This window comes from Balaenoptera musculus, chromosome 6, assembly GCF_009873245.2.
Source record: "Balaenoptera musculus isolate JJ_BM4_2016_0621 chromosome 6, mBalMus1.pri.v3, whole genome shotgun sequence".
Taxonomy (NCBI): domain Eukaryota; kingdom Metazoa; phylum Chordata; class Mammalia; order Artiodactyla; family Balaenopteridae; genus Balaenoptera; species Balaenoptera musculus.
Window position 1 is genome coordinate 96573138 of NC_045790.1, and position 24878 is coordinate 96598015.

At 52.9% G+C, this 24878-nt stretch overlaps 1 protein-coding gene across 7 annotated transcripts in view; it reads left to right on the forward strand.

Annotated features, from left to right (window-relative positions):
• Positions 1-24878, forward strand: part of COL27A1 (collagen type XXVII alpha 1 chain) — a 144966-nt gene that overhangs the window by 10279 nt on the left and 109809 nt on the right. For all 7 annotated transcript variants that reach the window (XR_005020262.1, XR_005020261.1, XR_005020263.1 and 4 more), the window contains exons 3-5: positions 2304-4036; positions 12317-12370; positions 16419-16472. Coding sequence is in view for 4 of the 7 variants with exons in the window: in XM_036854957.1 (XP_036710852.1) it covers positions 2304-4036; positions 12317-12370; positions 16419-16472 (1841 nt within the window). In the remaining 3 variants the exon portion in view is untranslated. The remainder of the gene's footprint in view (positions 1-2303; positions 4037-12316; positions 12371-16418; positions 16473-24878) is intronic.

A 24878-nucleotide genomic window follows, 5' to 3' on the forward strand; every position in this document is an offset into this window, starting at 1 on the left:
GCCTCTCAGGGGCTGCCGAGATGGGACAGGGGGCAGTGACTTTCTGTCATTACAAGTGGCTCCTCCCTTTTAAGTTGTTTATAGTGAGAAGTATCTTATGATAGCAAGAGGCTTTCAGTGATTAAACGTATAAAGTATGCTACTACTCACAATCCTTAAACAGTGTGGTTTATTTTAGCTTAGGACTTGGGGACAGACAAGAGGTGGGAGAAAGGAGGAATTTGAAGTGAAGTGAAGGCCCTCGGGTCCTAGGGAAGAATAAGAGTCTTCAATCCAAGCCAACGTGAAACAGCAGCCTACAGCTACAGAGTTCTTAGAACATTCTTAGCACTTTGTGGCCACCTCCAGGTCTGGTTTCCCTTGTCTTTCAGGCAGGGGAACTGAGGCCTGGGGGGCAGGAAGAGACTTGGCCAGAGGTACCTGATGCAGGGGTGGGTGAGGATAGGTAATAAGGAAGACCTCCATTTCATCTCCCAGCACCTCGATGAGGTAGGCACTCTTTGCAGCCTCGTTTTACGGCAGAGAGAACTGAGGCTCAGGGTCTGGACTCACAGGTGGTCTTGTCTGGCTCTAAAGTCCAGCCTTCTGACTCCAGAGCCTGCTATGGAACCATTATGCTGCCATGTTACCAGCACCCGGGGTCTCAGTTTCTTCCAGCCCATTTATCTTTCTGTCCATCCCCCTGTCCATCTCACAGTGGTTGACCTAGGGTCTACTAAGAGCTGATTGCATTCAGCCCAGTGCACCCCGCTCTTACTCCAGGTGATGAGGGAGAGAGCATTCCACACTCAGGGGTTAGGATGCTGAGCTCAGAGGAGGGGGCCTGAGGACCTTTCCCGGAACCCAGTTCCGGAGGCAGCCTCTCGTTTCCTGCTGAGATGGAGCTCCTGAGCAGGCTTCTGCAGACACTGGCAGCTCAGCCAACTGGAGGAGGTCGAATGACCCGACGAGAGGCAAGGTCAGGAAACCTTTCCATAAACACCCTGGAAGCCCTCCTTTTGCTCTGGCAAGCCCAGCCGGCGTAATTACCAGGCGGATGTGACCTGGCCATACCACGGTCCCATGTCCAGACGCTTCGCCAGAGGACAGAGGTTGCAGGGATGCCTTGATTACTTCCTCTGCTCTGTCCAAGGCCACACAGGGAGGAAGGGAGTCATTGGAAATGTCCTCTGCCTTCTGTGTAGACAGCAGCTCCCCTAGTCTGCTCCGGCCTGAGAGAGACTTCGGGGGTGGGAAGGAGACTGGGTGAAAACGATGGTGAAACTAGTCAGGTCCCCTGGACAGCCTTCCCAAGCTCTGGTGACATGAACATTCCTGTCGTTCCCTCGCTTATGGGCCAGCTTCCTGGAGGATATGGCTTTCAAGGAAGAGAGAGGGGGAAACAAACCATGGTGGGCAGGCTCTTATACCCTTAGTTCTAGCATTTGGTGATTATCATTATTTTTAATATTAATAGCTCTCCTTCAAAAGTGCTTATTTTGTGCCAGGCATTTTTTTCCAAGTGCATTCTCATTGACTCTTCACAACGTCCTTCTGAGTTTGGCACTACTATTATCCCATTTAAAAGATGGGAAAACCGAGGCACTGAAGTCACAAGGCTAGTAAGTTGTGGGATTTGAACTCAGGAAGTTTGGCTCCAGAGTCTGTGTTCATAGCCGCTACAGATGGTCCCTAACTTATGATGTTTCGATTTATGATTTTTTGAGTTGATGATGGTGCCAAAGTGAAACTGTACTTCGAGTTTTTGATTTTGATCCTTTCCCAGGCCAGCGATATGCAGTATGGTACTCTCTCGTGATGCTGGGCAGCGGCAGCCACAGCTCGCAATCAGCCATGAGATCACGAGGGGAAACAATCAATACGCTTAAACCATTCTGAACCAGTACAACCATTCTGTTTCTCACTTATAGTCAATAAATTATGTGAGATATTTAGCACTTTGTTATAAAATAGGCTTTGTGTGAGATGATTTAGCCCAACTGTAGGCTAATGTAAGTGTTCTGAGCCTGTTTAAGGTAGGCTAGGCTAAGCTGTGATGTTCCATAGGTTAGGTGTATTAAATGCATTTTTGACTTAGGATGTTTTCAACTTACCTTGGCTTTATCGGGATGTAACTGTATCATAAGTGGAGGACGGTCTGCATATGCAGGATCACGTAGCCAGACGAGGGATTGGTTCCAACTCTGTGCTGTCAGCCACAGCCATGGGGCAAGCAGGTAGCAGCGGGTGGACTGTCCTCACCGTCTGTGCAGCCGGAAGCAGGCTCTGACTGTGTCCTCTCCCCCTCTGCCCTCCCTCTCCAGATGTGGACGTCCTCCAGCGGCTGGGCCTCAGCTGGACGAAGGCAGCGGGCGGCCGGAGCCCCCCGCCCCCAGGGGTCATTCCGTTCCAGTCAGGCTTCATCTTTACGCAGCGGGCCCGGCTCCAGGCCCCCACGGCTGCCGTCGTCCCTGCCGCCCTGGGCACAGAGCTGGCGCTGGTGCTGAGCCTCTGCTCCCACCGAGTGAACCATGCCTTCCTCTTCGCCGTCCGCAGCCGGAAGCACAAGCTGCAGCTGGGCCTGCAGTTCCTCCCTGGCAAGACAGTCGTCCACCTGGGGCCCCGGCGCTCCGTGGCCTTCGACCTCGACGTGCACGACGGGCGCTGGCACCACCTGGCCCTGGAGCTCCGCGGCCGCACCATCACCCTGGTGACGGCCTGCGGGCAGCACCGGGTGCCTGTCCCGCTGCCTTTCCACAGGGACCCAGCGCTTGACCCCGAGGGCTTGTTCCTTTTTGGGAAGATGAGCCCACACGCAGTCCAGTTTGAAGGTGCCCTGTGCCAGTTCAGTATCTACCCCGTGACGCAGGTCGCTCACAATTACTGTACCCACCTGAGAAAGCAGTGTGGGCAGGCTGACACGTACCGGCCCCAGCTGGGACCCTTCCTCCCCCGAGACTCTGGCACACCCCTCACCTTCCAGACCGACCTTGCCCTGCTGGGCCTGGAGAACCTGACCACTGCCACGCCAGCCCTGGCGTCACGGCCAGCAGGCAGGGGGCCCAGGGTGACTGTGGTGCCTGCCATGCCCGCCAAGCCCCTAAGGACTAGCACCACAGGCCCTCACCAGCCCGTCACAGGTGGAGGCCCAGCCCGGACCCTCCTGCCACCTGCCAAGCTGTCAGCCAGTGGAGGGCTGCCTCCCGTGCCCCCAGCCTCTCCTGCCAGCTCCACCAGACCTGTCCAGCCACTGCAGAAGAGCACAGCCACCAAAATCCCCAAAAGTCACCCCACCAAGCCTTCAGCCCCTTCTCCTTCAATTGCCCCTGTCAAAAGTCCCCGCCCCACCCAGAAGACAGCTCCGCCTTCCTTCACAAAGTCAGCCCCACCCGCCAAGAAGCCGGTGCTACCCACTTCCCACCCAGTTCCTGCCAAAGTCTCCTGTCCCACAGTGAAGCCCATCCAGAGGAACCCTGTAACGCCCAGATCCCCAGCACCCAGCACGCGGCCCCTACCTCCTGCTGCCAGCTCCTCTAAAAAGTCTTTTCCCCCAGTGGTCCAGGCTGAGACCAAGTTGAGCAGTCGTGTCAGTGAGCCGGCTCCTGCCCGCGCCAACACACACAGACCTCCCCGACCCACTGTCGTGCCCCCATCACCTGCCCCCAGTCCTAGTGCTTCCAGGACTGCTCGGCCACAAGCCACAGCGATGCCTCCCACCCTCGCTCCTGGTTCAGCCCCCACTGGAAGCAAGAAACCCACTGGATCAGAAGCCACAAAGAAAGCCAGATCCAAGAGCAGCCCCTGGAAGCCCGTGCCTCTCAGACCTGGGAAGGCAGCCAGGGATGTCCCGTTTAACCATCCGACAACTGGGCCGAGCCCCAGACGGCTGCGGCCCAGCCAGCAGACCACCCCGGCCCCGGCGCTGGCCTCGGCGCGATTCCTGTCCTCCAGACCCCAGCCCATGAGCACTGGCTCTTCGTTCTTCCACCTGGTGGGACCCACACCTTTCCTGCTGCTGATGGGACCTCCGGGGCCCAAGGGAGACTGTGGTTTACCGGTAAGACTTGGTGGGCTGTGCCTGCTGCTTGGCGCTTGAGTGGGTGATGGGGGCAGTTAGGCAGTTGCTCCTGGTCAGGGCAGAGGAAGTGAAGCAGCTTAGAGCAGGGAGCTGGTTACAGGCAGGGCCTTGACTCCACCCCGGGTCCCCCATGCCTCCACCTCGGCTGTATTCATGATGGCACATCCTGCCCCAGATTTGTGATCCCCTGGGGTGGACTTGGGTCTGGTGACCCCCTCCAGGTAAGAGCAAACCCTGGGCTTTGGTTAACCCAGGCCCCAAGTCACTCTTTGCTAGCCTCACTGTAAAGGTTGAGTGGCTTAAGGAAAACCACGAACTGACTGGCCCCAGTCTCCAAAGGCCAGCTGCCTGAGCCCTGGAACAGGGTTCCTCCAGCCCACCAGCTTGTCTGCGAGTTTCAGGCGAAGGTCGCACATGGGTAGGGCTGAGTGTGTTTGGTTTCGCACGTGCAGCATTGTTTAAAAATGTTTAATAAGTTATTAATATTTTTTGAAATGTGAGAGATTTCTTCTAAAAGACTGGGTGACTGGCTTTTCTTGGAAGAGGGAGAGATGCAGTGGCCCATGGGCTGCGGCCGGGTCAGGGCTTCTGCTTTAGACAGGACAGGCCCCCTCCTGTGTGTGCCTGCCCACACGTCTCCCACTTGGCCTTCAAACCCAGTCCTTTCATCTTGTTTCTGTTACCTGCCTGGCTCCTGTAGACATTTGATTTGTGGCCCCTGGTAGAGGAGTTTGGGGGTGAGGAGGATCAGGGTGAGTCCAAGCAGTCAAGGAAGAGAGAGAGAACATTCCACGTGCAGGAAACGGTCTCAGGGTCGATGCCTCCGGCATGCCTGGGACTGTCTCCAGGGGCAGCGACCTTTCTGCAGCTGGAGGCCAATTCCTCCGGGTGGGGAATGATGAGATGGAGTTTCCAGAAAGCCCGGGCCTCTGCTCTGTTCTCCTTCCTTGGAGATGACCACCGTGTGGATCCCTCCTTCCCGGGGCCGGGTCGCCCACCAGGCTCTGTGCTTGGGTTAGGCTCCCCACAATGTGGAGACAGTGGCAGATACTGGGAATTCCCAGGCCTTACAAACACACTTAATGAGTTTTAATAATCATTAGGAATAATATTTATTCAGCCTGTCTCCAAGGGGACCGAGAGCCCGTTTTTATTATAACCATATTGTAGAACTTACGGAAATTGTATGCATTGCTTTGCGATTATGTCAACATTCTGCTCAAGTCCCGTGTTCTGAAATTGGCAGGGTATGGAGTGGGGAGCCGAGGAAAGCAGGAGAAACCCTTTTCACCCCTCCAGGCTACCCAGTCCTACTCAGGCACCAGGGACCTTTGGCCTGTGATAGCTCAGCTTCCCAAGCTGTGGAGGGGTTGGCCTCACTGGCTGTGAGGTCAAAAGGGGGTGAACTGTCCCCCTCTGATAGAGGGGGAGCGAAGTTTAGGGTCTCTACCCCGCCGAGTGGAGGAGGCCAGCCCTGTCCCCCAAGGCTGTGTGTGACGTGGAATGAGGGAGGCCGTGTCCAAGCCAGCACAACTGGAGCAGGAGCAGGTTTTCAGGGTGTAGACTCTGCCTCTGGGCCTTTCGGGTGCCTGAGCCTCGTACTTTCCTCCTGGGGTTTGGTGATGTGGGTCAGCAGGAGGTGAGGCCTCCTGCCAGATCTGGTCTTGAACTTCCCCCCTGATCGAAGAAGGTGCTTTAGTTGACCTGTTCAGGGGATGGATGCTTAGGGACCATTCAGTTCACCCTCATCATTGGGCGGGTGAGGAGCCTAGAAACTGTGTCCAGAAAGGGCCAGGATTCACTCAGAAGCCACACAGCACGTAGGAGGCAGAGCTGAAGTTTACGCCCCAGCTCCAGACTCCAAGATCAGCACATTCCAGTCCCCGCTCCCCCCCTCCACCCGCCCCGCCCCGAGTGTCTGCTCTGAGACCCTAGGACTCAGAGCTGAGAGGCTGCGGGCTTCAGAGCTGTGTCAGGCCCTGTCCTTGGTCTCAAGTGAAGAGTTCAACGTCTAAAAAGTCTTCTGTTTCTATACCTATCACGTTCATGAGTTACTTCCACACACGTGGCATCTCCCTTTAGGACCTTGTAGAAACTGATCCAGGAGGGTAGGATGTGTGTACTAACCCCTCCTCTACAGATGAGAGGACCAGGGTTGGGGAGACAAAAGACTTGGCCAAGGGCACGCAGCATATTCTTGCAGGAGGAGCTGGGATGCAGCTTCAGTGAGGACCATGGCTCTTCCTTCTCCTCCAGCCCACAACAGATGAGGGCAAGAGGGAAGACATCAGCGTGCCCGGGTGCCATACTGCCTCATGTCCTGTGCTATCCCCTAATCCCACCCTCCCCCCAGCTCGGAACCTAGTCTCACTCCAGTAGGAACCAAGAAGCTTCTAGAAGCTTTGTCCAGTCCGCTGTGGCAAACTGGTGGCGAACTGATCATTTATATTTCACCAGATATCAGAAATTATTCATTGAGGTGGCATCTTTGAACAGCAGTGACAAGAACTCGTGTTCCTTCTGTTTTCTCTTATCCCCGCCCCAAACCCTCAGATACATTCAGGATCTAACCCCAGCAGAGCAGAAGCTGTGCTGCCCGGGACATGAGGCTTAATTGTCCCCAGTCTGGGCACACGCAGACCTGGGTTTAAATCCTGGCTCCACTCCTTACTAGCTCTGTGGCCCCGACCCACTCTAAGCTTTGGTTTCTGCAGAAGGTAATAGCTCCCACCTCCTGTGAGGAAGCCAGTTGAGGAATCTCCAGGACTGCCTTGGAGTTTTCGATTTTCTGGGTGATTTGGGGAACTTCCTTCCTCTCCCTGGGGCTGTCTTCCCTCTATGACCCAGTGTTGGGAGAGCTCCCTTCTTAGAAATGACTGCAGGACCTTTCAGAGCCTGAGAGGTGTTCAAGGCTGTGTCTGGCCAGTTCTGCATGGTTCTCGAGGGGCACGGGACAGACTGGCAGAGGCTGAGACAGAGCTCTGGGCCCAGGCCTGCCAGGAGTTGTAGCACTGAGGGAGGGAGCTCTGTGGGAGCCCCAGGAGCGGGGGGAGCATGGAAAAGCTGAGCTTGGCCCCGGGTGACTAGGGGCGGGGAAGCTGTGGTTCACAGAGGCTGCACAGAAGCTGCACAGAAGCCCCACGCCCAGGAGGAGGCGAGTCAAGGCCTTATTTATTCACGATCAGGCTGCTGGCATTTGCACGCCCTTGCACTTTTTCCAAGCGTCACCTCAGGGAGACCCGGCCGAGCGCCTGGCCCACAGCAGATGCTCCATGACTATCTGGGAGATGAATGAAGGAATTTGATCCTTACGAAAAACAGGTTGTCCTGACACGCAGGCCAGGCTCTTTGAGGTTACACAGATCTTTGCTGCCGGTGGGGTAAGGAGGCGCTTGTAGTGCAAGAGCACACAGACTTTGGATTTGGAATGACCTGGGTTTGAACCATTCCCTTATCCAGCCATCTTTTCATTCTTTCAACAAATGTTGAATGAGCGCCTTCTAGGTGCTAGGTGCTGTGTGACCTTTGGCAAGTCACTTAACCTCTCTGAACCTCAGTTTTTGGCCTCTGTAAAACAAGGGTATGGTACCACCTACCTTTCCAAAGTTGTGTGGGTTGTCTGAGATGAGAGGCATAAAGCACCCAGCTTTAGAATATGGGTCCCAGTGGATGTTTGTGGCTGATTGTTGATGTGCAAATGGTTGAGGTAGGGGCATTGTTGCCCTAAGAGAACCAAGAGGTTCTGGCACAGGAGGGCCTTCATGCCATTGGCAGTTAGGAATCAGGGCTAGATCTTGAGCAATTCACCCCTTACACTGGTATCATCTAGAATCCAGGAGAATGGAGGGGCATTTTGCTTTGTCTTTGCATATGATTTTTGAGCTCCTGCTGCGTGCCAGGCTCTGTGCTAAGCAGTTTGCTTGCTGTATCCTGTGACCCCAGGCGGAGAACGGGGTAATCGAGGAGAGTTTAAGGAAGGGATTATTTACAGAGGTGTTGGCGTCATCAAAGGAATCGACAGGGGCTGGAGAAGCACATGGGGTCCAACGTGAATTACAAGGGGAGGGGAAGGTGTTGCTAGAAGCCAGTGAGAGTTAAAACATGAACAGGGGTCTCGGACAAGAGCTGGGACCAAACTATAGCCCAGCAAGGAGGGAGCAGGGAGAGAAATACCTCACCCACCCTCTCCTTCTACTGGAAGAAGAAGTTTCTTGCTGGGGCCTCCCATTGACCAAACTCAGCCAGAAGCAGAGAGCAGGGAAGCCTGGCAGTGCAGCCTGTAGAGGTCAGCTTCCCAGGGCACAGAATGGATCTGGGAAGCAAATGGAGAATAACCAGCACGCGTATATGTTATCCTGGGGAAAAAAAAATGGGCATTGTATTCCTATTTTACAGCTGGGAAAACTGAGACCCAGAGGCATAGGGAGATGAAGTAATCTGCTCAAGGCCTGTCCCAGTAGGCCCTTCCCTAGGACAGAGACTGGGGAAAGCTCAGTGCCCTTTGGGCTAACCTTGGGAATAATCGTGAGCTCAGATGGTTAGAGATGGGAGGGCCTTTTGAGATCTCTTGCCTCCCCCACCAGGCGGCAGGCACTGAGCAGAGGCCCAGAGAATGAAAGGTCATTGAGCAGGGTCACCTGGTTGTTAGCAGCACGCTCAGGACTGGACTCAGGTCTCCCAGATCCCAGGCCTGTGAAACCTCTCCTTGCCTGCTGCCAGGGGCCATGCCAGCCAGGACTTAACTTCCTTCTGCAAGGCTTGGCAGGCGGGCTATTGCAGCTGGACACAAGGGTGGACTTGTTCCGGGGGATGGGGTTCCCCTAGGCCTGGCTGTTGGATGCCAGGACCCTTGGGGGAAGCCCAGAGCGGCTGCTTGGTTGTTTCCATGGCTCTGTTTGCGTGAGCCCCGAGCCCAGGCCTCGTCCACCTCCCCCAGACAGGCCTGCAGCCCCCGCTCCCCTCCCCCTCAGCTCCAGGCCCTCTCAGAGGCCCCGTTGTTTGCAGCGTGGAGTGGAAAAATCCCACCCCGGCCTTGTGAATCATCCCGGAGTCACCCGCTCAGGCTTCAGGCCCTGGAAAGAAATGGCAGCGTTTTTCCACTGCACGGTGAGCAGGCAGGGTCTCGGATCAAGCGAGAAGGGCAGGGGGCACCCAGCCTCACTGAGTGTGGGAGGGTCAGGCCTGCCTGGGGCCGCAGCTGCACGGCTGGGCTGCCGTGTCAAGGAGTCCGGCTGTGAACTGACATCACCAGGCGGGGCCGTGGGTCCTGCCTGGCACTTAGAGTCTGTTTTGCAGATGTCAAGGATGAAGTCAGACTCCAGGCTGGATGCCCCCGTTTCTGGGGCAGGAGAAGTGCCAAGAGGGTGTATCCAGGCCACTGCAGTGGTGGCCCTCCCGGGGTCCACCAGGGAGCTACACCCCACGGAGACTGTCCCTCCCTGGAGCCCTGCACCAGCCTTCACCCCTCTGGGCCTTGGCCACCTTCTCTGGGAGATGGACATGATCTCACCTTTTCTCTCCCACTGGAAAACCTAGAGGAGGAAATCACCACAGAAATTCAGGGAACGCCAGTGTTGGGAAGGTTCTGGGATAGTCATTTCACAGATGCCCACGGAGGGGAAGGGAATTACCCAAGGTTGCCCACCTAGTCACAACGCACCTGGCCAAGATTGTCTGTGTGGAAGCTGCCCAGGATAAGAGAACAAGTCAAATGATCCTTGGTTGAATCCGGGCTCTACCTATTAGCTGTGTGGCCTTGAGCAAATCACTTTGCCTCTCTGAGCCTCTCTGTGGTTTCTCATTCGGTCATGATAAAGATACCTGCAGTAATGCTTGGCCTCAGCCCCCTGCATTTGCCTTTGATTCTGGGTCACCTGGAAGAATAGGGCCGAGGAGGACCTTCTAGGAAGGGAAATCTTTTGCTCTCCCCCCAGACAGATGCTGAGGAAGGTGGCTTAAAATTTTGAGTTGGGAAGCTTCCAGCAGCTTGCTTAACAGAAACAGCACTAACTTTCTGGGCGTTAACTGTGTACCAGGCACTAGGATTTGCACTTTTTATAGATTATCTGTCAGCTAGCTGCTGGTACAGCCTCATTTTACAGTTAAGGAATGAAGCCTTGGAGACCGGAGGGAGCTGGCCCAAAGCCACACAGCTAGTAAGTAAGGGTGCCCAGTGTGGACCCAGGCCCCTGTCTTATACTGTATTCTACTGCTTCCCAGGGAGGAGCAGAGAGTAGGCTGGCCCTGAATCTCAAACCCCCAGAGGTAGATATAAGACTAGAAACTGGGGCTTCCCTCGTGGCGCAGTGGTTGAGAGTCTGCCTGCCAATGCAGGGGACACGGGTTCGAGCCCTGGTCTGGGAAGATCCCACGTGCCGCGGAGCAACTAAGCCCGTGAGCCACAACTGCTGAGCCTGCGCGTCTGGAGCCTGTGCTCCGCAACAAGAGAGGCCGCGATAGTGAGAGGCCCGCGCACCACGATGAAGAGTGGCCCCCGCTTGCCACAACTGGAGAAAGCCCTCACACAGAAGCGAAGACCCAACACAGCCATAAATAAATAAATAAATAAATAAAATATTTAAAAAAAAAAAAAAAAAAAAAAAGACTAGAAACTGTCCACCCAGCCCCTGGGCTCTGGATGGAAGGAATGCTGCCTGCTGCCAGTTTGGCCAGAGGTACCTGGAGGCTCAGGTGGCCAGGACTTGCACTGGGTCACGCGGCAGCCTCCCTCCCTCCAGCCGGGGCTCTTTGCAGTGACCCTGGGGCCTTGGTACCCATATCTGCCTGTCTGGATCTCTCTTCTGATTTTTATTTATGGACGAGCAAGCACGTGGTGTTCACGGACCAGAACTGTGAATCAAGGCTGCCCAGCGTGAGATCTGGATTAATTACCAGCCAAATCGTACTGGGTTTTCAACACCGATTTTAACTCTGGGCAGGAAACCTGGAATCTCGTTGATGGTTATTTGAAACAAATGAATTCCCCAGGCCTCACACATCCTTGAAAGCCTGGCTTCCTTTGAAGGCTCTGTGTTCAGTTCTTTACATCAGGCACTTAGTTAATCCTCATTCACTCCTTTGGGGTAGACAGGGCAGTAGCTGTGGTAAAGGAGAACCGTGGAGACTCAGGCTGAAGGCCTTGCACCAAGTCTCCAGCTGTTAAGTGGCAAGACCAGGATTTGAACAAAGGTCAGACTGCAGTTTAGTAAGTCTGCTGGGCTGACTTGCTTCCTATGGGAAGGGAAGAGAGGTGAGGCCAGACAGGTGCTCCCTGAATGCCATGCTGTGGGGTTAGGCCCGTCTTATGTGGGGAATGGGGAGCCATTGAATGTTGTTGAGCAGGGGGAATGCCTTGGGAAGGTGAACCAGGCTGTGTGGAGGAAGACTGGATGGGGGAGAGGGCGGAGGCAGGGAGACAAGTGAGCGGGCTGTTGCAGGTTCTCAGGGCGTGGTGATGAAGGTTGGACCCGGCTGTGACCACTGGAATAGATGGAACATTTGAGTGACGATTGCATACTAGGCATTGTGTTATATGTTTACCATCTCATTTCATCCTCGCGATAATCCTATGAGGAGGGCATTATTACCCCATTTTATAGGCACCGGCTGGTTAAGGAACTTGCCCAAACCCAGCTGGTAGGTGGCAGTACTGGGATTTGAACCCAGGCCTGTCTGATGCAACAGTCTTAGCTTACACCCTTTATGCTACACTGCCTCTCCGTGGTGCAGAGATGCTGGTGTGACCTTGGACAAGTCCCTTCTCTCCTGAGCCTCTGCAGATAACTTGGCTGAACTCTGAGGTCTCTTGCTGTTTTATTTTATCAAACATTTGGCTGAGCCTTGGGAAGAGAGAGATGACTCATATCCCACTAGTTCCTTTGAGGAGACCATAGTCTAGTGGGAGCAACAGGCTTCTCAGCAGATAATTCCCCAAATATAATACAGTGGCCTTTAAAGCAGAAGGAAAGAGAGGACTTGGCCCAACTTAGGGGAGGGATCAGGGAAGGCTTCCTGGAGGAGGCGACACCCTAAGTTAGTTGAGTAATAAAAGATGAGTGCTTCAAAGACCAAGAAACAGCAGCTGCAATGGCCTGAAAGCCCCAAAGAGCATGCATTCCTCAGGTAGGTACCTCAAGGGATCCCTTTTCTCAACCGTAGGGTTTCCATGTCCAGAGCTCTGGATAGCTTTGTTGAATGACTACATGATTCCATTCTCTTCTGCCACTGGGCACTGATGCTGTCTTCTTGCTTTTTATTCAGGGTCCGCCTGGGCTGCCTGGGCTCCCTGGACCTCCTGGTACACGGGGTCCTCGGGTAAGTGATCACGTGCTGTCCTTTTGAGTTCTGGTAGGCTCTGTGTCCTGTACCCCATTGCCCCTGAAGTCTCAGCTTTGCTGTGTGTCCTCATGCTGCCTGCCACCCATTTTCCACTTTGTCCATTGGAGTGGACGTAGGGCTATTAGGGGGCACTGTGTGGCCAGACGTGGCATGGGACAGTGAGAACCTCTTGAAGAGTCTATGCTGTCTATTGTGAGTATCACCCTTGGCAGCCTGGAGTGGAGAAGGGGTTTCTGCCCATCCCCTCAGCTGATGGGCTTTGGTGTTTGTCCAGGAAAAAAGCTGACTTGGGAGAGCATGACACTTGCATCCATCTTCCCATCTCTGCTGGGCCAACCTGGGGTAGCGATGCTGACATAGGCAACCAGATGGGCCATGCCAGGGACGGGGTGAGCTTCCCACGCTGAGAGGTTCAACCAAAGTCTGGAGGATGGTTTGGCAGGGCTTTGGTGGCTGATAGGAGCTAGCCCGAACCTCAGAGTGAAAAATAGCTCTGGTCTGTTATGCCTGGCATGTCACTTAATGCTGTCTTATTTGATCCCCTCTCCTTCCAGGACCCCTATGGGCCAGTATGACCACTCTCATTTTAGGGATGAGAAAACCGAATTACTAGGAAACGGAAGAGCTAGGACTGGAACCCAGGCTCTTAACCATATAATACTGGGACTCTTAGGGGTCCTCTTGGAGAGAAATCTGTCCTTTTCCCAAGAGGGCTCAGACCCATGGCGCCTGGCATCTGTGCCCAGGCTGAATCAGCCTTTCCCACGCTGGGTGCCTGGCGAGGCCCTGGCAGAGATAGCTGCCTGGGGCATATTTTTAGCTCTGAGCCCAGCGGATGGTTCTGGTTATGCAATTACTCGAGCCCTAGTTCCCTCCAGACCTGGCCCTGTGCTCCCTGGGCCCAGGGCTCTGGAATCTGCTGTCTGAAGTGGCATTTCCTCCTGGCTTTGGAGTCTCCATGGAGCACTTGCCCAGAGCTGGGGACCACAGAGGTATCATGGACACTGCTGGCCAAGGGACCTTGTAGCCTGGGACCAGGATGAGACCCCTGGACGTAGCAGTCTGCCTGGGCCTCCAAACTCCTCCTGAGCCCCCAGCCTCTGTGCCTTTGCTTGGACTGTCCTCTTGACCCGGCATGTCCTCCTTTGCAAATTCCTCCTCCATCCATGGCTCAGATCAAATGCCATCTCCTTCTCTGATGATCACCTCCTTCTTGGAGCTCCTGCGGCAGTTAACTGCCCCTCTGGATGGCATGGCTCCCTTTGTAAAAGCTCACATTGACCACTGAACTCTGTCACCTGAGTGGCGTATGCAGGATCTCATCCCATCTTCCCAGCCTTCCCGATAAGTAAGTTCCAATACTATCCCCATTTTATAAGTGAGGAAACTGAGGCTCAGAAAGGTTCACTTGCTTTGGATAAGTTCAAACATAGAGTACATGCCAGAGCCAGGATTGAACCCGGACGGTCTGACTCCAGAGCAGCAGACAGTCTGACTCTTAAACTACCTGTTGCGCTAATTTTTCCATCCACTCAACTGAGCCTCTCTGGGCCAGAGACAGGCCCTGTTGACTTTTCTTTTTCACCCAATGCCTAGCAGAGTACCCTGCGTGCAGAAGGTGCTGGGCAAATGGTTGCTGATGGGTTCTAGTCTGGGAGTCAAGAGCATTTCCCCCAAGAAGCTGTGTGGCCTTAGGCAAGTCCCTTCCCTATTCTGGGCCTCAGTTTCCACATCTATAAAACACCGGATCATGGTAAGGCATTTCCATCCAAAGTTCCTTCCAGCTCTGAAATTCCACAAGTGAGGGAATGACTCTCCTGACATCCCTCTCAGGCTTTCGGAGTACTCCCCACTCCCTGCTGCCCATCACCCTGTTTCTAGACTGGAAATTCCATAGATCATAAAATTCCAAAGATAGTAGAATGCTGGGATTAAACAATCCCAGTTCCTCTGTACAGATGGTGGTTCTGGGGCTCAGGGAGGGTCAGGGCTTTATCTGAGGTCATCCAAAGCTCTGTGGCTGGCCCCTTTCCACCTCTGCATACTCCCCTGACCCATCGAGGGGTGCTGGGGAATCCCTAGGCCCTCCCTCCACTCGGCTTTCTGGGCTGCAGCATTTGTAGAGTCGGTCTGCTTGGCTTCCAGTCAACTATGTGATTCATTTCTCTGCAAGGCAGTGGCTGGAGAGGGGTGGAGGAGTGGGGATGGGAGAGCAGGAAGCCCTCACCTTCACAAGCTGCAGATGGGGTAGCCGAGCGCTCTAGCCCTCCATCTTTAGGGCAGCTGGGGGCACAACTGGGGAGAGGTAGTCAATCTTGACATTGCCCGGCACAGCCCATGCCTGGTTCTGGGACGCTAGATGTGAGGGTCCCCTCCTCAAACACCCCCGTCCAACCTTTTCCCAATTCAGGCTGAGCTCTAAAGTTAGATCCCAGGAGCCCAGGCTGGGGTGAAGCTCTGAGGTCTTCCAGATTCCTTAGACACCATGAGTCCCTGTCGTTCATGGAACTGATGGGGAGACTGAGGCTGGAGAGAGGGAAGGCTCAGAACTGGGACCATATTGCATCTAGGTGCCAGGAGACAGCGTTTGGTGAAATATTGGGAAGGGGCTGGAGGGTTGATTATTTTGGAGGTCACCCATGACACTGTTATAAATTCCCCAGACTGAGTGAGCCTCTCAGCTCGGTTCCTCCTCCACATGGATGGAGAAGGGGAGGGTCCCAGCTCAGGCGTGGAGGAAGAGGGAGGTGCCTTGGGCGGAATGTGACAGGCTGCAGCTGGGAAGTTGGCCTTGAAAAGAGAGGAAGGAAGCAAATTCATACACAGCCAGATGAGTCAAGAGGGGCCAGGGACAAGGGCAGTGTGTCTAGTAGGGGGCACCCCTCGAGGTGCCTGTCTCCATCCCCAATGCCTCAGATTATTCCTGTTGGACAAAAGACCCCCCCAGAAAGTACTCAACTCTTAGGACTCTGTTTATATTACTGGGCTGCAGGACGCTAGCCCAGGGCCTTTGCAGAGAAAGTGGACATAAGGCCCCAGCTGTTGTAAGGGAGATTCAAATATGGCCTGGGAAAATCCAGTGCCACGAATAAGCCTTGGACTTGAAGCCAAAAAACTGGGTCCCGGCCCTCTCTTGGCCGCTACTCTGCTGTGTGACCTTGGCCAAGACTCTTTGACTCTCTGAGTTCAGTCTTCCCAGCTGCTTCGTGGTCCCTGGGGGACCCTGTAAGCTCAGAGCGTGTAGGAACCTAAGGGAGAGCTCTGACTACGTGTTGTGGCCACAGGAGGGATGCCCCTTCGTTCGGACCGGCCAAGTGCTCCCTTGACTGGGCTCGCAACTCCAGAGACGCATACAAAGTCCAGTTGGAGTCTGAAGTCTGGAGAGGTTCCCTTTAGCAGGAAGAGTCCCAGAAGGTTCCTTGGAGGAGGTGGCATTAAAGCCAGGCCTTGAAGAATGGGTTGGGTTTCAGCTGGAGGGGATGGGTGGGAAAGGCATGCCAGATGATGGAACAGCATGACAAAAATTATACAGAGAGGAAGTATCCATACCAGGCATGGTCAGGGCAGCAAATAGCTAAGTGTGCTCTGAGCCCGAGGAAGCAAGTGTGGGAGGGACTGATGGGGCCAGGTGGAGAGCGCACGGAAAGGTGGTCACATTCAGGGGTTAAGGGCTTGTGCTCTGAAGCCACACACCTGAGGGTGAGATCTAGCTTTGCCCCTTAGCAGCTGGGTGACCTGAGAAAGTTATAAACCTCTCTGAGCAACAGCTTCCTCATCTTGAAAATAGGAATCGTGGTAGCACCTGCCTTGTGGGTTAACAGGATAAAGTGAGATAATGCATGGAAAGTGCTTAACACGGGGCCAGGCGTCAGGGGAGCCTCTCTGCAAGCAGCTGCCATGGCCAGACTGCTGAGACTTGGCTAGGGAAGACCCAGCGGATGGGTGGGCGGAAGTGCCAGGCCCTGCTCTAGGAAGTGGGATGACCCCTATTTTCCCCTCATCTCTTTCTTCTTTTCCCTTTCAGGGTCCTCCTGGGCCTTATGGAAATCCAGGCCTCCCCGGCCCTCCTGGAGCCAAAGTGAGTGTTTGCTGTGGGGTCTGGAGGGAGAGCCGTGGTATGGATGCTGGGGTTAGGGCTGCATTGGGGGAGCTTCTTTTCTTAGAGGCTCCTGGTGGTCGGGCCTCAGGGTCACTGTGGAGGATCCGTATCCAGGCCACAAGCACTCCCTCGTGCCTCCCAGGTGCCAGGCCCTGTACCGGGCTGGAGACAGAGTGAGGAGTTAAGAGTTTAGCTTCTGGTGGGGAGGGGTTGAGGGGGAGAAGGGCAGCTGGAACCTAAGGCCCTCAAAGGGAGTGGGAAGAAAGGTCATTTGCTGCTAAATAGGGAGGGCTGTGAAGGTCCAGCTCGAATGTACGTGTTACTGGGTCATAAGACACATCCTGGGGAGGCATGTCAAGTTTCGAGCTCGGGAGGGACGTGGAAAGATCATGTTTGAGAAAGACCCTGGATGCCGTGTGGAAGATGGACTGGGGTGGGGGGGGGACCAGAGCAGAGGCAGGGAGACCTGGGGTGATACAGGCCAGCGTAGGGGTGCGGGAGGAGGGGAGTGGGCACCTTGACAATGTGGAGGTGAGGTAGGGAGGACTCGGTGATGGACGAGAGGAGAGAGATGGTGACTCCCTGGTGTTAGCCTAGGTGACCAAATCGAGGAACCGGAAGAAGGAATGTTGCATTTGGGAATCTGTAGACCGGCCCGGTGGAGATGATTCGCGGACATTCTGAAACTCAGGAGAACTCTGAGCTGGAGATAGAGCCCTGGGGGGTGGCCAGCACAGAGATGCCACCTCTGGACTTTAGATGGGACCAGAAACCCACGTGACTGGCGCTCTGATGAGTGTGGGCGGCTCCAGCCCCGGGGCGCCTCGGTGCATTCCTGGAGCACCGGGCATGGAGTGAGAAGCACAAGGAAAAGTACGGGGCCAGCATTATTTAGGTTACAGGGAGAAGCCTCGAGTGATGGCTGGAGAAATAGGAGGAGGGGAAGGAAGACACAGGCTCGGGGAAGCCAAGAGCACAGCATCCGTGCCGAAAGAGTGTGGGGCAGGCCAGGACAGGCAGAGGATCTGCCCAGCTGTCAGCTGTGGAGTGGCCACGTGAAGAGCACCCCTGGGCCTTGGCTGGCCTGGGCTCAGGGTCCTTCTTTGCTAACGCATTGCAAAGGGCTAGTGGCTTGAGGAAGGCCACTAACTGACTGGCCCCAGCTCATGCAGCGATTGACGGTTGAACATCCTCCAAAGGCCAAGCTTGACTCCTAGGGAAGAGTTCCTCTGCCCACCTTGTCCAGAAGTTTGGGACAAATGTACACAAGTAGCCCTGGATGTATGACGATATGGCACCAGAGTGCCAGCGCAGAGCCCTTGCACAGAGCTGCGGGAGCCCCTGCCTCTGCCCCTGTAGGTGTGTGACTTCGGCCAGGGCTGGACTGGGGTCCTTCCTTGGAAGGCAAGCACAGAGGCCTCAGGTGCTTAGGGGCCAGCAGCTGCCTGGAGGTGCTCTGGGTTTTAACAAGGCAAACACTGATGATAATAAGCACCGTATATTGGACCCTTACTGTGTGCTAGGCACTCTGCATGCACTTCATGTAACCTGTCTCATTTGATCCCCACAAAGACCTAATGGTCTCATTATCATTAGGTGATAGGTGGAGCTATTGCACCCATTTACAGATGGGGAAACTGAGGCTCAGGTGGATTAAGACACTGTCTAAGAAACGGCAGTGGCACCTGCCCCCATGGGTCAGGCAGAGAGAGGGGAGCTCCTTGGAAGACTTCTGCTTTGCAGAGGCCTCCGGTCTCCTAGGCCATGGCGTACATCGAGATGCTGAGGGTTGGCAGCTGTTTTGATTGCCAGGTTTGCTCAGGAACACGCCTTTCTTGGCCTGCTCTGGGACTGTCTGGTCCTCCCTCCCTCCCGCTCCCAAACGTGACCCCCTGCTTCTGTGGCAGCAGACGCTCCATCAGCTTCTCCCCGGTCCAGGCTGCCCCACACTGTAGCGCCTCAGCTCCAGTCTGGCCTGCAGCCCGCCCCCATCCTGCCAGCGATGTGCAGAGGCAGGAGGAGGACCCACCAGCTGCCGTCCTCGCCATTTTGAGGAGCAGCTCTGGGTATGGTGAATGAGGCTCAGACCTAGCAGGTGAGTCTTCCCGCTGCCACATGGAGCTGGGACCCGTGGACTCAGGGCCTCACGGATAGGCTTCCAGCTTGCTTCTGTGTAAACAAATAAGGGTGAGGGTTCCAGAAAATACACTGGAATGGGAGTCTTCTTCTCCCATTAGCACTTGCATAACATGCCAAGGGGAAAAGTCATGCCCTTTACCTGGACACTTGGTTGTGAGTCTAAGGAGTGAGCAGAGGTGGATCCAGGACAGATCAGTTGGATGGGAGGCCCAGTCTGCTGGGCTTTGGCCCTGGGCAGCTCTCAATCTGTGGCGTGGCCAGGACAGGGTTAAAGAGAGGCTCTTCCTGGATGGAATTCCTGACTTATCCAAGATTGGAAGGGAATGTCGTGGATCTGCAGGAATAGATGTGATTCTGGGGAGAGGGTCCTCGCTGTTTACCAGATCCTTTCTGGGTCTGGGAGGAGACCTGGTGGGATTGCAGGGCGGGCCTCCTCCAGGCTCTGTGCCGGCTCCTCCTTTTCCGCACGGTGTTGGCTTCGAGAGCTGCCTCTGGGGCCCCCATCCGTTCATCTTCCTTCAATCAACAAACATTTATCGAGCACCTACTATGTGCTTTTGATGGAAAAGTCAGCCAAACAGGCAGGGTCTGCGTGGTGGCAGGGAGCCTGCCCTTCGTCCGGCTGGGTCGCTGTGTGGTCGTTCCTGTGCTGTATTTATTGAGCCCTTGGGAGCTTATGGCCTTGTGGGTTAAAGATCCCCCTGCCAGACTAAGGACGGGAGAGATTGGTGGATTGAGGAACCAAAAAGGGGAGACAGAGCAAAGGTGAGGCACTCCATCCCTCTTGAGGTCACAGAGGAGCAAAGACCCAAAGGGCCAATGACTTACTGGGGTCACTTGCAGTGACCAGCAGTGGCGGGGCTGTATTTCGGGTCCTTGGGTTTGCCAGTCGGAAGACACTTGTCAGGACTGCACAGCTGGTACAGACCAGAGCCAGGCTTCAACCCCACCTGCCTGCTCCAGAGCCCAAGGCTTTCCCCATGTACCACATACCCATATGCCCCACGTTCAAATCAATCAAGAAGAGTGTTTGTCAGGTCCTGCAGGGAGTCAAGATCAAGGACTTTGAGAATGAAGCAGAGAAGCCAGAACCCTGGGTGGATGGCATTAGCTGACCTTGGAGGCCCAGGGTTGAGTCATGTGTCCAACCGACCCATAGTTATTGCTGCAGGAAAGCACAGTGGTTAAGCACAGACTCTGGAGCCAGACGGTCGAAGTTCCCGTCCCAGCTCTGTCACCTTCTAGTTGTGTGACTGTGAGCAAATTATTTGAACTTCCCATGCCTCAGTTTCCTTATCTGGAAAATGGGGTAATAAGAGTAGCTGCCCCCTTGGGTTGTCATGAGGTGTAACTGAGTTAAGAGCAGTGCTGGCCTGTGGTAAGTGGTCAGCTGTCAGCATGTTCAAGGTGCCCGGCCTACAATGGGGCACAGACAGGGACGGTCGCTGCCGTTGTGGAAATAAGCTGACCACTCCATGAAAAGGGCTCCACGTGAGAGGCACTGGGTGCTCAGAGACCCCACAGAATGGCGATTAACCTGGTCTGGGAGGTGAAGCCTGCCTTCCCAGAGGGTGGGAAAGTTGAACCAAGGTCTGAAGGGCAGCAGGCGACCAGGCCAAGGGGCGGGAGGAGGCTGGGGAGGGCAGCAGGCCTGGTGGGTGTGCTAAGACTTTTGGACTTTATCCGAAGAGCAGCAGGAAGGCATGAGGTTTTTAGGAGACGTGACACGATCAGATGGGGTTTGTGAAGGCCACTCAGGCAGCTTGAGAAGCTTGGTCAGTGGCCAGCAAGTTGAAGGGTGACCAATGGGGAGGCCTAGAGCTGCCCCGATGGTGATGCTGATGCTGAACCAGGGGAAGTCAGATGGGATGCAGGGCCCAGGTGGGGTAAGGAGCTCTGGGCCAGAGGCCGGCAGGGCTCCAGCTGTGCCTGTGCTGGGCGACGAGGCACCTGGCCCCACTCTCCCTGGCAGCCGGCCTCCTCTTCCCTCCTCTGGCCTGCTCGGTTTGCAGTGAATTACCCAGGGTTACTAGGGGCCCTTGGGCACCCGGGGAGAATAGGTGGGCAAGAGGGGCCATGCTCAGTAACCCAAGTGACTGCTAGCAGAGCTGCTAGAAGCTGAGGTGGAGCCAGCCCTTACAGGATTCTCGGACCTCAGGCCCCAGCCTCCCTTTCCCCTTCCTCTGATGACTGAGGTAGGGCATACTCATTAAAGAAAATGTGGAAAAGTCTAGAAAGTATCAAGAGGAAAGCAGGCCTCTTGCAGCGGCCTTGCCCAGTGACAGGCACTGACTGCGTTTTGAACAGTCTGTGGGCCAGGGACTGGCCAACAGCTTTACCTGCTTTGCAGGGTGGATGTTACTACCCCCATTTTACAGACGAGAAAACTAAGGTCCAAAGTGGCTAAGTAACTAGCCTGTTTCTGATAAGTGTCAGAGACAAGATTTGAACCTTCTACTGTCTGACTCCAAAGTCCATAGTTTTAGCTACAAGTCTATTATTAGCTCCATAGCTCTTTAGCACTGTTGGTTAAGCAATATCTCTCTCTCTATATATATATATCTAGATATATCTATATATTTATCTATATATCAATATATATACACACACATACATACATGCATACATATATATGTATGAATAATTTAAAATATGCCTTGCCCGTAAGTGCTATATACTGTTTAGCTGTAATTTTATTAACAATTGCCTTCTAGAAAGATTGAACCAATCCATGCCACTGCTAGCATTAGAGGAGGATGTTTGAAAAAGATAATTCATTATTGTTTTCAATTCACTTCACTGCATTGATCATCTTTGAGAAGAATGTTTTTCTTACATTTGTTTTCCATTTGCATTTCACCATTTATGAATTTTTATTTTTGGGGTTGGGATGTTATCTTTTTTTTTTTAATTAATTAATTAATTAAATTTATTTTTGGCCGTGTTGGGTCTTTGTTGCTGCCCGGGGACCTTCTCTAGTTGTGGCGAGTGGGGGCTACTCTTTGTTGCGGTGCGTGGGCTTCTCATTGCAGTGGTTTCTCTTGTTGCGGAGCACAGGCTCTAGGCACGCGGGCTTCAGTAGTTGTGGTGCACGGGCTCAGTAGTTGTGGCTCACGGGCTTAGTTGTTCCGTGGCATGTGGGATCTTCCCAGACCAGGGCTCGAACCCGTGTCCCCTGCATTGGCAAACAGATTCTTAACCACTGCGCCACCAGGGAAGTCCCAGGATGTTATCTTTTGTTATTGACTTGTAAAAATTATTTGCGTTTATATATGAAGGCTTATTAAGCCTTCATCTACCTTACAAGTATTTTCAAATTTATTGTTTGCCTGTTAAGACTATTCATGATGATTTTCACAAGTGAGAGTGTTACCTATTTTTTTTTTTTTTTGGACTAACAATAATAACTAACACTTATTAGGAACTTACAATATGTCAGGTAGTATGGAGAGAGCTCTACCATATGTAGAATGTATGGTTCTTTACTTTAATACTTAGACATTTCTTTCCCATAGTAAACCAGAGAGGTATTCACTTATATTCCTAGTCATTTTATAATATCATTTGTACTCTTAAAATTTTAAACCATCTGGAATTAATCTTCATGGGAGTGGGTATGAGGTATAACTTTATTTTTCCCCCAGTAGTTCATTTATTAAATAACTTTTCCTGCACTGACTATTATATGATAGACCAGGGTCTCCTTCAGGCCATTCAAGTATGTTTCATTCCTGTGTTTGTATATTGCTAGTAAAATACTATTTTATGACATTTATTAGCTTTATGCTGTGTGTCTCCCTCCTCCACTTAAAAAAAAATTGTTCTGGCTATTAAATCTGTCAGATAAACTTTATGCCCATCTTAATAATTTCCTTAAAAAACTCCCTTGGGGTTTTTCTTGGAATTATATTAAATGTGTTTATTAATTTGTGAAGAATTATCATCTTTAAAATATTAACTTTTCCTATCTAAAACCATGGCATATCTTCCCATTTGGCTGAGTTTTTAAAACATCTCATAATAAACTTCTATAGTTTTTATTGCATAAACCCTGCACCTTTCTTACTAAGTTTGTTCTTAGAAATTTTATATTTTTGTTGCTGTTATGAATGGAATATTTCCCCCATTATATTTTCTAGCTGGCTGTCAGCTATTGAAAAGAACTATTGACTTTGTATATTTGGACTTTTGTGTTTATTTTATAACCATGCCCTTTACTGAATTATTTTATTAGTTCTAACAGTATTTCAGTTAGTTCTCCTGGGTTTTCTAGACAGGCACTCATATTACTTGCAAAAAAAGACATATTTTTGTCTCTTTTTCCTCAAATCTTAGTAGTCTTATTTGTTTTTCTTGCCTTATTGCCATGGCCAGAACTTATAAACACATGAAATGGTAGTAGTGATGGTGAAAGACCTAGTGTATCTTCAGAGGACCTTCCAGGGCTGGGGACAGATCTGACCCAATTCCAGCCCTAGAGTTGTCTCTTGAGACTCCATTCATTCATTTTCTCACTTGAGAAATATTTTTATGATGCCTCCCCTGGGCCAGGCCCTGTGCTAGGTACTCGGGATCGTGTGTCTTGCAAAAGATGACTTGCACAGAGGACTTCTGGCCCAGAATTTTCCAGTCCTTCATGATTTGTTCCTTTGTCTCAGCCCCTCTCGAGGCCTCATCTACCCAAAGCCTTCTATTCTCTCCGCCTTCCCAACCCTACCTGCAGGAAAGGAGCTCATAGTTTCTATCCCTGCTATATTTTGTAGCATTTACGGTTTAGGATATACCTTCCAAACCATCTTCTAGTTCCTCAAGGCTCTGTTAACTAGTCCAGGCAGAGTCTACTGTTCTGTACACAGAGAGGGAAAGGGGCTTGTCCAAGATCACACAGGCTTGTTGGCTGGAGAGCTGGGTCTGGCACCCAGGTTCTCATCCTCACGAAGGTGTAAACAATTAATTAGACCTTATTATTCCTTATATGTCTTACTGGAGAATTTGCAGGAGTCTGGCTGGGAAGATGGATAGTCTTCTCCATCCCAGAAGTCACACCTTCACTTGACCAAGGGTGCCTTGAGCATTTCTGGAGCCCAAACTTCATCTGACTCCCTCCTTGTCTTCCTCCAGCCTTAGCGTGGCTGATTCACCCTCAGACTGGGTCAAGTGCCCCCCTACTTCCTCCTGTACTCCACTTATCACCGGATCATAGTTGTTCATCTGCAGTGTATTGAAATGTAAAGCTCTTGGGCTCTGGAAGCAGACTTCCTGAGTCTAAATCCCACTTACAAATTGTATGACCTTGGACTAATCACTTACCCTCTCTGTGCCTTAGTTTCCTCATCTGTGAAATGGGGAGAGAGATCATTGCTACCTCATAAATTTATGTGTTGAAGGCTTAGAAGAGCACTCAGGAAATGCTAGTGCAGATTATCATTACTGGTCTCTGGTTTCTCCCTTGATTGGTCCCCACAGGCATGAGCTGTGTCTTGATCCCCACCATGGTATTCCTTGTGTGCATTGAAGATGTGACTCATAGTAGATGTTCAATAAATACCTGTGTTTGTTGATGTTGTACTCGGGCAGGGATTACGTCCCAAGCACCGTGCTGGCTGCCGAGAATGCAGAGAGCAGTCCGTAGTAACTAAAATGCCTGGATACGGACTCTGGGCAAGGGAACCACTCTGGCATCCCTTTGGGTCTCAGTTTCCCCTTTTGTAAAATGACAGAACAGGATGCATGAAGGCCCACCCCTGAGAGCATTTTAAGCCCAGCTCTTCTATTGGCTGTAGACCGAGGTGGGCAAGAGCAGGGTGGGGAGAAGCTGCTGTCCTTTTTTAGCCATTGGAATCCTGGGTAGCCCTGGGCCTGACCTTGCACATGGACATAAAAGGCATTGGAACTGGGTTTGTGAACAGCCGAGGGTGGCAGAGTGTCAGCAAGGGGCAGCTGCAGCATGAGGTAGTAGATCGCAGAGGCGAGTCCTGCAGAAGTGACCTGGAGGGACCCAGGTGGACAGAGAGTTGTGGTCCTAGCAAGGAGGGGCTGGCCTGCAGCCTACGGCAGTGGGAGGGCGTATGGGAGAAGCATCTAGGCTTCCCATTTGTAAACGAGGGCTCTGGAGTCAGATAGACCGGGGACCTAGTCAGACCTAGTGAGACCTTGCCTCTTATCTGCATGTCACCCCGGGCTGTGACTGAGCCTCCCTGAACCCCGGTCTTGGTCCTGTGGTGCAGTAAGGGGGTGTAAGAGGAC